Source organism: Colias philodice, chromosome 12 (genome assembly GCF_061535455.1).
Source record: "Colias philodice isolate Cphi_HAF_F1 chromosome 12, ilColPhil1 Martin Lab GWU primary, whole genome shotgun sequence".
Classification (NCBI taxonomy): domain Eukaryota; kingdom Metazoa; phylum Arthropoda; class Insecta; order Lepidoptera; family Pieridae; genus Colias; species Colias philodice.
The window spans coordinates 5,814,055-5,829,949 of record NC_143097.1 but is presented as its reverse complement, the minus strand read 5'-3'; the positions used below and the strand labels follow the sequence as shown (position 1 = coordinate 5,829,949).

The 15,895-nt window shown below is 31.1% G+C and overlaps 2 protein-coding genes across 3 annotated transcripts; both read right to left on the bottom strand.

Annotated features, from left to right (window-relative positions):
• Window positions 1-7,958: 7,958 nt before the first annotated feature.
• Window positions 7,959-10,943, bottom strand: LOC149484045 (gamma-glutamyl hydrolase-like). The gene is made up of 6 exons (XM_089702051.1): window positions 10,703-10,943; window positions 10,383-10,433; window positions 9,628-9,860; window positions 9,010-9,116; window positions 8,744-8,841; window positions 7,959-8,263 (listed from the first exon to the last, which is right to left on the bottom strand). Exons 1-6 carry the CDS (start codon window positions 10,939-10,941, stop codon window positions 7,987-7,989), a joined length of 1,005 nt encoding a protein of 334 aa, XP_089558177.1. The 5' UTR covers window positions 10,942-10,943; the 3' UTR covers window positions 7,959-7,986.
• A 611-nt stretch (window positions 10,944-11,554) lies between these two features.
• LOC149484044 (gamma-glutamyl hydrolase A-like) lies at window positions 11,555-15,835 on the bottom strand. 2 transcript variants are annotated; one of them, XM_089702050.1, is made up of 7 exons: window positions 15,686-15,835; window positions 14,353-14,530; window positions 14,040-14,090; window positions 13,716-13,948; window positions 13,188-13,294; window positions 12,640-12,737; window positions 11,555-12,429 (listed from the first exon to the last, which is right to left on the bottom strand). In XM_089702050.1, the coding sequence occupies exons 1-7, from the start codon at window positions 15,825-15,827 to the stop codon at window positions 12,093-12,095; spliced, it is 1,146 nt and encodes a 381-aa protein (XP_089558176.1). In that variant the 5' UTR covers window positions 15,828-15,835; the 3' UTR covers window positions 11,555-12,092. The 2 variants fall into 2 exon arrangements, with proteins under 2 accessions (XP_089558176.1, XP_089558175.1); XM_089702049.1 differs by lacking the exon at window positions 15,686-15,835 and adding an exon at window positions 14,698-14,805 and having other exon boundaries at window positions 14,353-14,622.
• Between the last annotated feature and the right edge of the window lie 60 nt (window positions 15,836-15,895).

The window sequence follows — 15,895 nt, the reverse complement described above, 5'->3', positions numbered from 1 at the left end:
AATAATGATTTAAGCATACTATAGGAATAACGTCTCTATAAATGTATTTTCTTAAACATTTATGAAATAAGATCACTCTAGACACCTCTCGTAACTCAGAAATAAGTAAATATAAACTACGACGAAGATCGCAATTACGTGCGAAAATGTACCTGTAATAAAAAAAATCATTCCATCTATGAAACATGTAACAAAACCTTCATCCTTGTAAGTATAATTATTTCATATTGACCTTTCCTATTTCCTGTATAACACAAGGACGGAGGGGAGAAATGACCTCCAGGTAGTGCGACCTCGGGATGCAAGTACAGGTGAGGTAAGGTGGTGCATGGCAGAGGGGCCTGTTCTACTTTTGAATGGAGCCCCGCGCGTGACGTCAGGGGGCGTAGCTGTGACGTCAACATCAAAACTGGGACACGCGGTCAAAGAACTCCGACCGCGCTGCAATCGGTGCCGCAAGATTGTCCTTCGGCTGTAAATAGAGCTAGTGTATAAATTTTCAATGCAAATTAAAAATAAAAAATTCTAATTTTAGTTTTTATTTTAAAAATCATAGAATCAGCCGTGTGCTGCAACTTTGTTGTAAACTAAGTTTTAAATCTTAAGAGGTAGAAAGTAAATAGTCAGAAAATTCATCGGTCGTTGCCGTACGTGAGTGTCCTAATTTGCTTAGGATTAGTTAGATAACTTCAATCACAATCTACTAACTAATATAGTTTGTGGCGATTGTTCACACAACCTTATAATTTACTAACGAAACCCTATTTTATTAAAGAATTAACTAAATTTTGATAGTTAACTCACAAAAGCAAAATCCGACAATAGAATACATGTTTTAATTAATTTAATGTAAACAATCTAGAATCTAGATTTAACTCTATAATATAAAAACTTAGTAATAAAATATATCTGATGCTATGCATTCTTAAAAAAAAAAAACAGTGTAACCGTCTGACATTTAGCAGGAAACACGCAGCCATATCCAGGCTGCGTGTTCCCCCGTTTCATTGAGCGTGTGAACTAGGTCACTTTGATGCAGGCCCAGCTTCGATCGAAGCCTTCGTCAATGAGCTCTCAACCCCAGCCCCCAGCTGTATAATGTTCAAGGCGTTGTGGATGCCGGTTTGCATAATTGTTCATAATAATTGCGTCAATGGCACAATTTTATACTGTCGTAAAATATGGATAAGTGACATTTATTTTTTCCTTGATGTTAATATTTTATAATATTGTTTATTTCTTGCATGTTAAATTTAAATATATATTTACTCTAAATATTTACTTAGATATATTATGTATAATCGAAGGTTTTATAATGTCTATAACAAAAATAATTACAAGGAATACATTGCATTAGTTATTACCGCTTAAAACATTTTTTATTCCCTGTTATAATGGAAAATCTTTATAAAGAGCGGGCAATGCTCATCGTGCCTAATTCGAATAGTAAGTTATTACAAAATTATAATTGTAAGGTACAAAGAAAAACGTCTCTAATTGCTAAACCTATAAAAATAATATTAAACTTATTCACAATTTTTCCAACAGTTTAATTGCTAGATTACATTCTTATTTATATTTTCAAGGAAGGATCTGTGACAAATAAACAGAGAAATGGATACCAATTTTCTTTTTCCCGGTAAGTGGTCGAGGTAAGGATCCACAACCTCGGTTATAAATAGCAATCAAGGACTGCATTTAATGTGAGCAAAACGTTTGTTATGATACCGAACGGAAATATTACTTAATCTGTTGCTATGATAATATAAATACAATTGTTAAACATAATGCAATATCTACAGGTACAGGATTATATGAATTTTGCCTCAATTTATTCATTGATACAAACCTGTGTGGAAATGGAATCTAAAACTAAAAATAATGTTATAAAATATTAATTATGCATTATTTCTGTATTTTTCAAGGTATTTTTATTAACTCAGGCCCCGAAATCACAGACACAATAGAAAATCTATTGTGTCATGGCCCGATCAGGTCGTTCGGGGCTCAATGGGTTAAAGCAATATTTGTGTTAATATTTTCCCCCTCCATATCTTATTTTCAAGACCTCAGACATTGTTATTCATACCATATACAGGAAAATCAAAGAAAGTTGGCCACATTATTGTCTTGACAACTTGTAGCATTCGTAATTACCCAGTAGGACTACATTCAGCGGAGACAATATTATTTATATCCGAAATGAACGGTCAATGGTAATGTCATTGAACTGTGAGTACAGAACTAAAACTCATTTGGAACCAATTTTATGTGAGTATTGTTTCAGACCAGTAGGTAATTGTCAATTCAGGAAAGGATAGGAATCTAGTTCAACGACCAGTTTGATTTGAGAATAGTTTTAAACTTAATTATTTATGTATAATTTATAAGTCCTAATTTAATGCCTGTACCACCGCTCGTCTCTGTTCATTTAAAATATTTTCTGATGTCAATTTAAGTCTTTGGATAATTCATGATCCCATAAAACTGCCTCAATATAATTTGAAATAAAGTTGAAAACAATAATTTTAATATTTCGAGATATCTACGTTCTGTCAAAGAGTGTTCTTCACAAGTGAATGACCAAAAGTGATCCTTGCATTCCCAAAGGTAGTGCCACAGGTTAATAGTAGCAGTCAATGCCGGGTTCGGAGTCCTCGATGTGTATTGAGGGCTCTTATTTTAAGGCACTTAGAGAATTGTCAACACATCTCACTATTAGTTGTAAAAGTCTGAGTGAAAAGTTCATCAAATTTCTAATTAAACATTTCCAAAAAGCTTTTCAAGCAAAGATATCTATCTACCTGACTTCGTGCAATAGAAGAATATAAAGATAGGTTTGCAATTTTGGGCTTCGACGATCTCACTTTTTCTAGGTCTTACGTGAAAAAATATAAAATACCTGAATGGTAATGCTCAAATCAATGAAACATTGAATAATGACAATGGAAAACCAGTTCAACAACAAGTTGTCATACTATACTATAGTCCTTTTCAACTAGGATGATTCCTGTGACACTTCATCGTGTTCCGAATTACGTATTTTATGTTTAAAACGCCAAAATAATTTTAGTGCATAATATCATATTTTATGGCGGCATTATTACCAAAAATATAAAAATGAAACATCTTAAGCTTATAAATCAAAAACAGTATTGTTTAGTTTAATATAATGAAAAATAAAATAAAATAACACAAAAATATAATACCTACGCAATTCGTGTACATGAAATGGATCGTTGAAAAATCATAGAGTTGGAAAATCATATAATCGGCGCCCATCTTGTGATCGTTTGTCAATCGAGTCAATCGTCTGTACGAGTGCGTCAGCCTTGTATACAAGTTGCATTTTTGTATTGATACTTTACGTGGTATTCTGTTATTGTTACTAATTGTTATTGTTGACTTTTTGTTGCTGTTGTTTGCTAAGTTTCCTTAGTTAATTGTTGGCGAAATGCCGAAAAAACTAATTTTGGTACTTTATTCAAATCGATTTCATTTCCATATAAAATATTATCGAATATCGGAAAAAATTGATATGATTTCAGTAAAGACATCTCTACACGTGTCAAAAATCAATGTGTCACAGAAATCATCTTAGGTGGAAAGGACTATAATTCGATTAGCATATAACCAACCTAAAACCAACCTTAACATGATCAGAAACTTGAAACACGCGTAATTACAAATTCAAATATTTTAATAGTTGAATATTCTAAAATAACTGCATGATATATTATCACAGAATGGTGAAGCGATAACGAAAATGATTGCAGTTCATCGAGACAATACGGAAAAAAGCAACTCAATTATTAAAGAATTTAAAATAAAGATACCACTTATTGAGCGACTTATCTTATCTTATATATTTGTGGAGAATTTGAAAATTAATAAACCGCCTTGGCCCGATTTGGACTAATAGTTTGGACTAAGAATTTCACTATTATTTTACAAACAGGCAGAGGTCCAATAACACTTGATCATTTAGAAATCGTGTCAACAGCTTCGGGCAGTACGTTATATTCGAGTATCTTGTTGAGTTTTAGGTCGCTACCCTTCAAATGTGGTTGAGATAGAAGTAAATAGCCCTTAGCTATGTTTGATCGCCTCTCCTCAGTTTATATAGCAGACCCTAAGAGCAGACCAATCGAAGTTCATTACATGCAATGCTCGTCGAATAGTTACCATGGAAACATTGATAATACCCAAATAATGTTGCATTGTATAAGCTCGCATAATAGTTCACTTATTTCTTCAGAAAATACCTTCGTTGAATTCAATATGCAAATGATAGGAATATGCAAGGAATATGTATGAATTGTATATGTAATATAAATTGAAAAAGTTATTTCTGTGCTTTGAAGCTAGTTGATTCTGCCTGATTAAAATAGGTAGGTTGCGACGTACCTACCTATCAGATAACTTATTGAAATATATTTTTAGTATTTTTAATATCTGGCTTGAAACTCGTGTCAACCATTTTCTTTTCTTAATTAAATTTACCTAACTTATTTGCTTTTGAATTATTCTTAATTGAATTTTTATTGAATTGAAACTCTATTCTCTACCTATACAGGGTGTCCCACTGTTGGTATACTAAGCTCAAAGGAGGTTATAGTTTTGCATACGCTGAGTACGTAAAAAATAATTAAAAAATTCCAGACGCATTTTTTTTTTCAAATAGATGAATTCTTAAAACTCTATGTGTACACCCATAACAAGCGAGCCGCCCAACTTTGCCACCAGCACGTGAGCTATCGTTTAAGATTATGTTTTCATAGATAAAATGCTCATATTAGAGAAGCGGTATATGCCGGCTACGCGAAGCTAGAGAAGAAAACATGGATTTTCAGGAAAAATTTAGCAAAAAATTTTGGTCGTAATTTTTTTTTTAAGTATTTTTTACGTGATCAGTGTATGCAAAACTACAAGTTCCTTCGCGCTTAGTATACCAATAGTGGGACACCCTGTATATTCATACCACGTATCTGAAAGAAATGAAGATATATTCTTATCGAGTATTTTCTATAAATAACTTCATCCTTTATTTAAAATATAGCTAAGTAGGTATATGTATACCAAAATAAAAGTATTCGCTCAATTTCACAAATAATAATAGAAACCTGAATCACCAGGGCAAAATATTTAACAAGATTCAAGAAAATTGGATTTCACGAATATGTGTTTTAATATCGAGGTAATTCTATCCTTCAAGGGATCAATCAATAGCAATGTTATTGATTATTATTAGGTACTCTAAGTAAATATAAACGCTATTTTAAAAATAATTTCTCAATTCTAAAATATATAGTTACATAAATTTTAATTTAATTGCTTTATATATTCAATTTATGTATGATAGACCCCTGTTTCCCACTGCTTACCCTCATTTCCAGTAACTGCCTACTGAGCCGACGGTCCCGGGTTCGATCCCCGGTCAGGGCAAATATTTGTGTGATGAACTCAATTATTTGTTCTTGGGTCTGGGTGTTATTATCTATATATGTATTTATTAAATATTATATTTATCGTCGCCTAGTACCCACAACACAAGCCTTAATTGAGCTTACTGTGGGACTAGGTCGATTTGTGTAATAATGTCCTATAATATTTATTTATTTATTTATTTATTTATTTCCATGTAAAGCATTCTGGTTACAAAACTGGAAAAAAAATATGAAAAGCAGTTATTACTATCTATTTTCCTTGTTTGATAATTTATTAAAGGACAATGACCCTTGAGCTACAACGTCTATGACCGTTGATTCTTCTTCTTCTTTTTCATTTAGAAATATGTTTTCATCATATAAAAATATTTTTGGAAGTCAATCTTACTATGAATATCTATGAATTTAATGGATCATCTCTATTGGATTGTTTGGAATCTGTACAAGGCACTTTGCCAAGTCTAACAACAGAACACTTAAATAAATAAACGTGTTTTTAATTTCGTAATAGGACTAAACTAGGACAATAATAAAATATTTTTTAACTTAATATAACGTATTTTTTTAGTCACGATTGTAGAGTTCGTTGATATGTCAATATAATTATGTTTCCAAATACGTAAGTACTAAGATATCGATTCATTTGAAGCTTTATCAACATGCGTATAAATTACGTGTATAAAAGGTAATTGGCAATTATAAACGCTTCTATGAATAAATGTAGAAGTCAATATTTATGCTATTCGATAACATGTATAATAAGCAATTGCTCATTTTACTAAGCATAAGAGTTGAAACCTGTTGGATACTAGGAGTAAATTAGTAAAATGGAATTAGGAGTAAACTAACCTAACATACTTACTTTGAAATGTTTTGTTGAGATTGAGTCTTATGATGTTTTTCTTCTTTATTACTCTCTAATTTTGAGGATATTATGGTTACTTACGTAGTATCTATTTAGTAATCTCTAGTTATATCGTGTTTGTTTCAGTAGCGCTATCTCTCTATAAATAACGAAACTTTATGTGAAGATTTAACTAAACAGCCGGGTTGAGTTATTTTATAGAGATTTACAGCCGTACAAATAAAAACTTGCTTATTCAAACCTTATGCAATGCATAGATATGATAAGAATAAATAAAGAATAAGGATGTCATAATTTCTTACAAATAAATTTGGAATAACGTCGATGTAACTATGCTCACGCTATGCAATAGGCGCGAAGCGGCAACGTCGCAATTCATTCACAAAATTATGAAAAACATTGAAATTGTCTACGGTTATGCCTTGGTGCTGTCATTTTGCTGACGCTTGTTTGACTTCGTCGAATTTGTTGTGAAGTTTCATCATACGATGTTCTGTTTATTTATTTTTTTAAATATTTATTGGAAATAATTTAAATATATCATTAAATATGCAAGCAAATGATAGATAATATCTGGAGAACAGAAGATAAACCCACCTTGAGATAGAGAGTTGCCAAATAACTGGTACTCAAAACATACAACTCCAGGCTTAGAAGATTTATATTTTCAACGAAAGTGTATATTATTGTGATAAGTTTAGAAATAAGTTTTATGTATGTATGGTTTGGCGCATGTTGTAAATAAATAAATCATTATAAATATCAAAAGGGTTTTTTTATAATTTCGTATATTTTGACATTTCATACAAAATTTTCCATTTCAATAGGTACGTAATGAAATTATTAATGTGCTCAACTTTTTCTACTTCTTGTATTACTCTCATTGCTATTATCTCAAATTTAGATTGAAAATTGCTTCTAAAACTTGTAAAACACAGCACAATGTACTAAAAGATATGTTATAACTCGGTTATGTCAGACTTATACTAGGGTGGTAGCCGTAATAAGGACGGAATAGCATTAGTATGAATACTTATTACGAAGTTATACTAGGTTACATTTATTCCGTGTTTATTTGTATGATTTTTCCTTATTCTTAGTTTATTCTTTGCATAAAATGTTATAACTCGTTTATTTGTACGGCTGTTATATGAAACTTTACTATTTTTTTTCTTTTGTGTGGTGTTTCTCAATGTTAGCCAGAAGGGCTGCTACATTTTAAAATGCGGACGCGCTACATTTTAACGCAGACTTGAACTTTACTATGTAGTTCCAACTCTGTATATTGAGATAAAAATATTACCTTGTAGAGTTCATCAACAGTTTGGATTTTACGAAGAACCAGGTTAACATTTGTATGACCTAGCAGTACTTATAATATGTACAAAAAGATTTCTTTCTCGATAAGAGTGTTTCATCGTAGCGTTGCTTGGTATAGAATAATCAGGGGCCAACTGCGAGTAATTAAACTGAAGGGATGGTCATATCACTCAATAACTGAATCATATCATGATCTGTGACTTCGCAAGACGCAGACACATACCTACCTACTACATTTTTTACATACCTACCGTATATAAAAATAATGTAATGTTGGTGAAAGAATAAATATTTAAACCAATAGCAATCAAATGTTAAGTCACGTTTATTCATAGGCTTGACACAATCAACATATCACTTGGAAACTTTTCCTCTCGGCTCAAAGAAGTAGCATTCATGGTGAGCACTGCCAAGGACTCCAGTAAATACCGCTGGATAGTTATATATAAGATATTTATTCTCCTCGCTTGCATCTTCAAATGCGTGAGTGTTTTTCCTACACTCGGACACGAAGAAATCCATGAACACCCTATTGGATTTTACAGCGTTTATCGAATGTGCGTAATGCTTTGACAATTTCCACTCGAACGAACTCTTTTCTGGATGAAATTGCACTGCGTAGATGGGATACCTAGAAAATTTAAAATGAATTTAGGAAAAGTAAAACATAAACGAACGAATAAACTTTTAATGCAAATGAAAATAGACGTATATAAACACTGAACCGATTATATTGTCAATTTTATTTTTATTGAGAGTTATTGGAGCTAATAGTGTCATCTCATGCTCATAAGACTTACATTTATAATTACTGTTAAAACTTTAATTATTAAAATCGATACATATATAAATATTATCAAATTCAAATATTTTACTCTGTAATCTAAAACATCTAAACGATCAAACTTGCCAAAATAAAAGCTAACTCTATAATTTTATATAAAGTTTTATTTTAAAATACCTAACTAAACAAAGTATGAATAAATACATTCATAAAACGGTCAATATGTATTTGAAAAAAAAAAACGGCACAAAAAAAATTCAAAAAGCATTGCCAAGGCTTAGAAATAAAAATAAGAAAGTTGACAAAAAGTAAATATCATAATCTTACCGTCTATGCTCGTATGTTGCAATAAATTTAATATGGTTATCATCGTAACTATAAGATGTCGGACGCCAATCATTTATTAAGTTGTAGGCTTTTAAATTCTGAAAATTGTTATCATAAGAAGATCATTATAGATTATTTGGAAAACCTTCAATTAACATACGCATCCATATACATAGATCAACGTATTTTATAAGTACTTAGATGTGGTCATTTTGTTACTCAAAAATGTGTTATTAATATTTACAGTATAGTATAAAAGTACGTACGGAGTCGAGTATGCAATATTGGTGGTAATTTACAGTAACATTTTCATTTGCTAAAATGTGAATCATATCTTCTGGAGCATCCCTAAACATTTTGCTGCTACGAAAGTCTGAAATTGAAAAAAAAATAGTTGTTTAAAATAATTATTCCCTAGAATTAGAGACAACATGATTCCCACTTCTACCTATTTATTCTATGTTCGTTGTTTTATTAAACTCTGCGCTACCACTGAATTTTTACAGCAAAATTTGGAACTAATTTTAATAAACCTTAAAAAAGTTTTGTTTTATTTTCAACCGACCTCAAAAAAAGGAGGAAGTTCTCAATTCGACTGTAATATATTTTTAACAAATTGCCTTCTTGTCTGAAAGTATGTTATAATATGCTTGTGTAGACATTAACTGACGATTTCAATTTTTTATTTCAGTGGTAGGGCGGATTCTAATATTACTAGTATATAGGTCCAGTATTTTTTTACATTTAGTCTTACTAGATTTCTAATAAAAATATTTAAAACTTAGTTTTTGTATTTAGAAGTTCAAAACATTCTGTAATAAAAAATGGAGGGTAAAACTTTAACTAAATGATTATTTATAAAAAATAGTAGGCACGAAAACTACCTGAAGCAAAGACAAGTGGAAGGTTAGTGAATGAACGACATGACGACCTGTTTTCCACTGTTCCTCTTCCAGATGCCAGAATGATCATAAGCTGGAAACCTAAGCACGTCGCAAAAATAGGGAAATAATCGCCCGCATCATTGAATTCTTGCGCTATTTCGTAAATATGCTGAGCAGCATCAGCATAGCCATTTGATTGGTTGAAAAACGTTGCGCCGCCGGGGAATAATACGCTGAATTAAATAAAAATGTTTTTTAAGTAGATAAATAAAAAGTCAGCTTTGATTTTTAATTTTTAAACACAATGATGTACCAAATTTTCTATCTGATTATCCAAAAATGAACGATTTCGATCGTTGCTATATACTGCCATCTACGTATTGCATAATAATTTTTATTTATAATGTTAATCAAACCTTTTCAGCTTAACAGGATTAGGTAGGTATGTATTATATCAAGGTTTAGTTAAAGTATTTCCTTCTTCACTTTTTCTCTCTCTCTTCTGTGATAAAAGAAAATAATTTATTAATTACTAGCTGCTCCGCGCGGTTTCACCCCCGTGGCTCCACCCCTGTTAGTCGCAGCGTGATGATATATAGCCTATAACCTTCCTCGATAAATGGGCTATCTAACACCGAAATAATTTTTCAAATCGGACCAGTAGTTCCCGAGATTAGCGGGTTCAAACAAACAAACAAACAAACTCTTCAGCTTTATAATATTAGTATAGATAATGATTATAAGTGAAAACTTACCCATTAAGTTTTTTCATGAGTTCCTTGTAGTAGTTTCTATCTTTACCTATTCTGAAAAATCACATTAAATTAACCTAACCAATACCTTATAAATATAAATAGATGAATCTATTGCCTAGTTTTTTGAAAGGAAGTTATCACTGTCCAACTCCTGAGCGCTATGGGAGCTTGGGAACTATGTAGGGTACCTACTTAACTTTAGGGCACGTAACTTTTTTTTTTAATCTAACATGTCGACACTAAAATACAGATGTTTATTTTATTCGTTGTGAATTGATTCTAAACATAATTATGTATACCAATTGTTACAGATAACTTACAAAATAGGCACTACTCTTGCACCAGCTTTTTCTACATCTTTCACATACGATGCTGCAATATAACTGGTATAATTCTCCTCAGGAAATTTGCCATGAAGATAGAAGGATTGCTCTTGTGATAATATTCCTATAATAGGCCGTTCATTTAGTTCCTGATTCGCAGTGCTTACTTCTTTCACTATAACTGCACTTTCACAGCTTAAAATTAAACAAAATAAGAAAAGAAGGAAACGTTTCATTTTCATTGTATCTACCAAATCAATACTCATCCACTGAACTTTACCTTTTATATTAATCTTATCTGATGTAGACATGTATGATCCATATCATTTAATTGGCATTTATCTATAACTATAGCTTACCGCCCGCGGCTTCGTCCGCTTTGTCTAAAAGCTATTAAAAAAACCGTATCAAAATCCGTTGCGTACTTTTAAAGATTTAAGCATATATAAATAGGGACATAGGGACAGAGAAAGACTCTTCAACTTTATCATACGATAGATGGTAGATAGGTATGGTATTTTCTAATAGGAGCGCGAATTCGGATAAAATATCTAGAGAAATATGAACGAAAACTTTAAAAATATCTAAACGTTCGGCGAAGTCTTCGACTAAAGCTGGAATGTTGAAACAGATAGCAATATTTGATAAAATCACTCAAAATTGAACGAGAAGATATTATGGGTTAAGATAATATTTATATTGTGGTAATAAAATTCAAACTCAAAATCATTTCAAGAAACATAGGTAAGTCAAATTTAATTTCAATCTAATATGTGCGTACTTAAATATTTATAAAAAATGTGGGTGTTAAAAATGACGATCAGGAAAAATAAAAATTCTTTTGCGTTGCTATTTATTTTTTATTCATTTGCACATGGCTTTAATAATTTCGTGTTGGGATAATCGGGGAATGACTAGATAGATACAGCTACGTCTCTTAATATTCAATAGATGATGGGTTTTATAACAAAATCTTATTTTAAACATGTTCATTGGATATCAGTACAATAAAATTAGTTTTCTTTTAACCCATTGAGCCCCGAACGGCCCTATCAGTCCACGACACAATAGATTTTCTATTGTGTCTGTGATTCCGGGGCCTGAGTTATTAATATATGTATTACAAGGTATCACTAACAAGAAAATCGCCAGAACCAAGCCAAAATATACATTTAAGCATAATTTCTACAGTTTACACAATTAAACTAATAATCTTATCTTTGTAATTAAGTAATTAATTACACAATATTTATAAAATCGTTAAGTGCCGCCTTCCTGCAATAACATAAGAATTTATCACAACATTTGATTTAGTACATTCAAACATTTGATAAATAAATAAATATCAATGCTGAAAGATCTTATCTTATAAAAATTAGTACAAACATTACAATAAATCTGTCTTATACGACTCATACATATCACTTTTATTATTATTAACTATCAATTCTTCAGATTGCACCCCTCTAGGCTCAAAGAAATAACATTGTTGATACGCGCTACCAAGCGCACCCGTAAACTTAGGCATGTAATTATAAATTAAATATTCGTTTTCTTCTTTGACACTTGAAAACCTATGGTTATTCTTCCTGCATTCATTAACGAAGAAATCCATGAAATACCGATTTGCCTTTACAGCATTCATGGTATGCGCATAGCTTTTCGATACTTTCCACTCGAACGCACTTTTCTCTGGATGAAATTGAACGCCATAGAAAGGGTACCTGTAATTTAATCAATTGTGATAAAACATTCTAGAACATAATCGAATTCGTGATTGATATAACAGGTACATTGAGAGACAGCGTAAAGTATAGGGCATGGGTATAGGGTAACAAAATATGGTATCAATTAAATATTCGATAGACAAAAATGTACGCTTTATGATTAATTTATTGTTTTGATAATAAAAGTACATTTACATATTATATTACCTGATATGCTCAACACTCGCAATAAATGAAGTCCCATTATCGTCCTTACTGTGTGATGTGATTCGCCAATCCTTCGTCAAATTATGTGAAATCAAATTCTAAAAAAACAGAAACAATGTTTTAAATACACTTGTCTTCCGCATTCTATTACTCTGCTCATCTACTTACAGACTATGCATTCATTATGGCATGATAAGTTATTAGTTATTATTGAATAAATAAGCATTTCAGGACAATTTTCACACACGGCGCAATCTGATCCCATGCTAAGCTATCACTTGTGTTATGAAAATCTACATATTAACTATATAATTTTACATAAATACTTATATAGATACCTAATTAACACCCAGACACAGAGCAAACATCTATGTTCATCACACAAACATATGCCCCGGGTGGAAATCGAAACCACTACCTCTGGCTTTGAAGGTAGGGTCACTACAAACACCGGTTTGCTGGTCAGTTATGATCGATATAAAAGAGTAAAAGACTATTGACTGTATTTATTCAATTTATATCTATCTAAAGGGTAATTACATACTTACTTCATCGACAATACAATATTGGTGAGCATTAACAGTGACGTCTTCACTTGAAAGTATATTAATAACGTCATTAGAAGCATCCTTATACATTTTACTGGTACGGAAATCTAAAAACGAGAGAAAGACTTTCATTTTATTAAGATAAGAATACCTACATATCAAACTTGTGACTATTATTTAGTAGCCAATGTTACAGTTAAAATACGATTGTGTCGTTGTATATACAATATTATTTACTCTTTATTCTCTAAATACAATGTTAGGAAAACTAGGCAACAGACGCAAAACAGAACCTACATGTTCACCTTGTTAGAAGTGTGTATTAGAAAGAAAGAGCATAACTAATATGTTTTACTTGAGATCTTCAAATAATAAATTAATAATATCATCAAAAAACAATTTGTAACTCGAGTGATTTTTAATGGGTGTTAAATCGTGTATCTGTGATTGTCGTATCGTAAAATTTGAGCTGAGAATGCTAATTTATGTGAACTTTTAATAACAATATTTATATCGACTTTCACTTACCCTTTGTAAAGTTTAGAGGCAAATTTCTGAAAGAGTAACATTTTACTCTATTCTCTTTGCTTCCCCGTCCAGATGCAAGGATTATTAATAGTTCAAAGCCCAAACATGTACCAAATATCGGGAAATAGTCACCAGCGTTATTCATATCTTTAGCGATTTCATAAATATGCTCGCCAGCATCAGCAAAACCATTCGATTGGTTGAAATATGTTGCACCACCGGGCAGAAGGACTCTGAAAATAAAAAATTAAAAATTTATTCTTAGGTATTTAACTGACATGATGGAGTTATAAATATGAAAACTTCGATTGCAAACATACCTACCCGTTAATTTTCTTTAAGAGATCTTCGTAGTAGGCGCGTTTTTTTCCAATCCTGAAAATAATTGCATTATATATTATTATTAGTTCAAGCGGTTGATTAAAGGACTTGCCCTGTGGACTTGCCAAAAACAATAGGTACAAAAGACAAGTCATCTCGTATAAATGCCAATAAACCTGAGTAATTTTTTTTTAATAAGGACCAGAATGGATAAGTAATATGTTACCTTATGATTTGAGAAAAAAAGGCAACTTCGACGTCAAATGTTAGCAGCTTGTGTAATTTTAGTATGAATATTTAGAAACATTTTACTTACAATATTGGTACTACTCTTGCACCCGCTGCTTCCACATCTTTCACGTATGACGCTCCTATGTAACTTGTATAGTTTTCATCAGGAAATTTTGAATGAAGATGTCTCGACTGCTCTTGTGATAAAACTCCAATTATCGGTCGGTTATTTATTGCCTCTTCAGATCTCGCTGTCTCGCCACCTTCACAATAGGATAAATATACCGCAATCAAGAATATTAAATTCTTAAAAGTTACCATTTCTATCCAGCCGCTAGGGAACCCACCCACCAACCTATAACAATATCCACAATATGCGATAAACAAGACATAAAAAATTACTGATAATTGTTAATAGTAGAACACTAACCACACAAAAACTACACTCGATATATCGTTAACGATACAAATTTTTATATTATGTATCATACAAGATTTTATTTCGACATGCATCAGGTTAAAGTACGCGTATATTACTAAATATAAATAACATCACGTTCAGCGCCAAGTTAACGCACGCTGTGCTTTGTAAACATAATTTACTAACAATAGATTTTCTATATTAGTGTCATTCTTTATCCAATTTTATCGCGCCAAACGACTATAGGAAGTCCAACGAAATCTTGCATAACAATATTATCTACAACATGTCTACAACAAATATTTGTGATAATTTTTTCTCTGATAGTGTTGAAGTTCAATGATTCTTCTCCCATTCAGACGCTCGTCAAATAAATAAATTACGATGATTTGAATTTTTATAAGTATAGGTATGAAATAAAACTCCTTTAATTTTTATTTTGACTCTAAAATTTATATTAATATCTATTCTCATATACTTACCAATAGATATCAATAATCAAATTTCCGTCCTTACTAAGCTTTATTATTCATTTAAATAATAATTATTCAACATTTATAATTTTAATACAGTCTACAGTTGGATTTTATTTTATTAAATTGAAAATTTAATGAATCTTGAATTAAATTTTAATTACCTAGTTTAATTTCTGTTTTGACGTCAGATCGTTAATAGTCGTTATCGCATCTAGAAATATTTTAAATAACATGTAGGTAGCTAACTCTGTACACCTTATTATTATTTTTTTTTTTAATTTTGAAACAGAGTTCAAGCAAGATTTAATAAGACAGTAAATAATGTAAATAATAATATAATTTCAAAATTAAAGCATCTTAACAAAAATATTTACAGGATATAATATAAAAATCAGTTCTTACGTAGGTAATTATGGTAGATATAATATTTCAAATACATTATATTTAAATCGCTTTTGTTCTACTGTTAAATGTGAGGTTTTAATAATATATGTATAGTAGCAAAAATATTAACTTCTTACCCATGTTGTGTATTTTCTTGTGAACAATCAGGTCTTTGACTACGGTTATCATAAATAAATAACACATTTTACTCATCATAATTATTACATTTACCATTTCAAACAATACCAGATATAAACATACAACAAGTTCATTTATCATTTACTACATTTCATCCTGACATCTTATAAAACAATCAATGCAAAGGGCGCATGCGGGGTTGCGCTTCT

Bases quoted from the DNA above. Each gene is read 5' to 3' on its own strand.
- LOC149484045 (XM_089702051.1), bottom strand. From the start codon at position 10,941: ATGAAACGTTTCCTTCTTTTCTTATTTTGTTTAATTTTAAGCTGTGAA. The intron at 10,434-10,702 runs GTAAGTTATCTG...GTGATTTTTCAG, and splicing joins GCAAGAGTAGTGCCTATTTT to AATAGGTAAAGATAGAAACT. The intron at 9,117-9,627 runs GTAGTTTTCGTG...TTTCAATTTCAG, and splicing joins TCCACTTGTCTTTGCTTCAG to ACTTTCGTAGCAGCAAAATG.
- LOC149484044 (XM_089702049.1), bottom strand. From the start codon at position 14,780: ATGCATGTCGAAATAAAATCTTGTATGATACATAATATAAAAATTTGT. The intron at 14,091-14,352 runs GTAAGTAAAATG...AATTATTTTCAG, and splicing joins GCAAGAGTAGTACCAATATT to GATTGGAAAAAAACGCGCCT. The intron at 12,430-12,639 runs GTAATATAATAT...ATTAAATTACAG, and splicing joins GCGAGTGTTGAGCATATCAG to GTACCCTTTCTATGGCGTTC.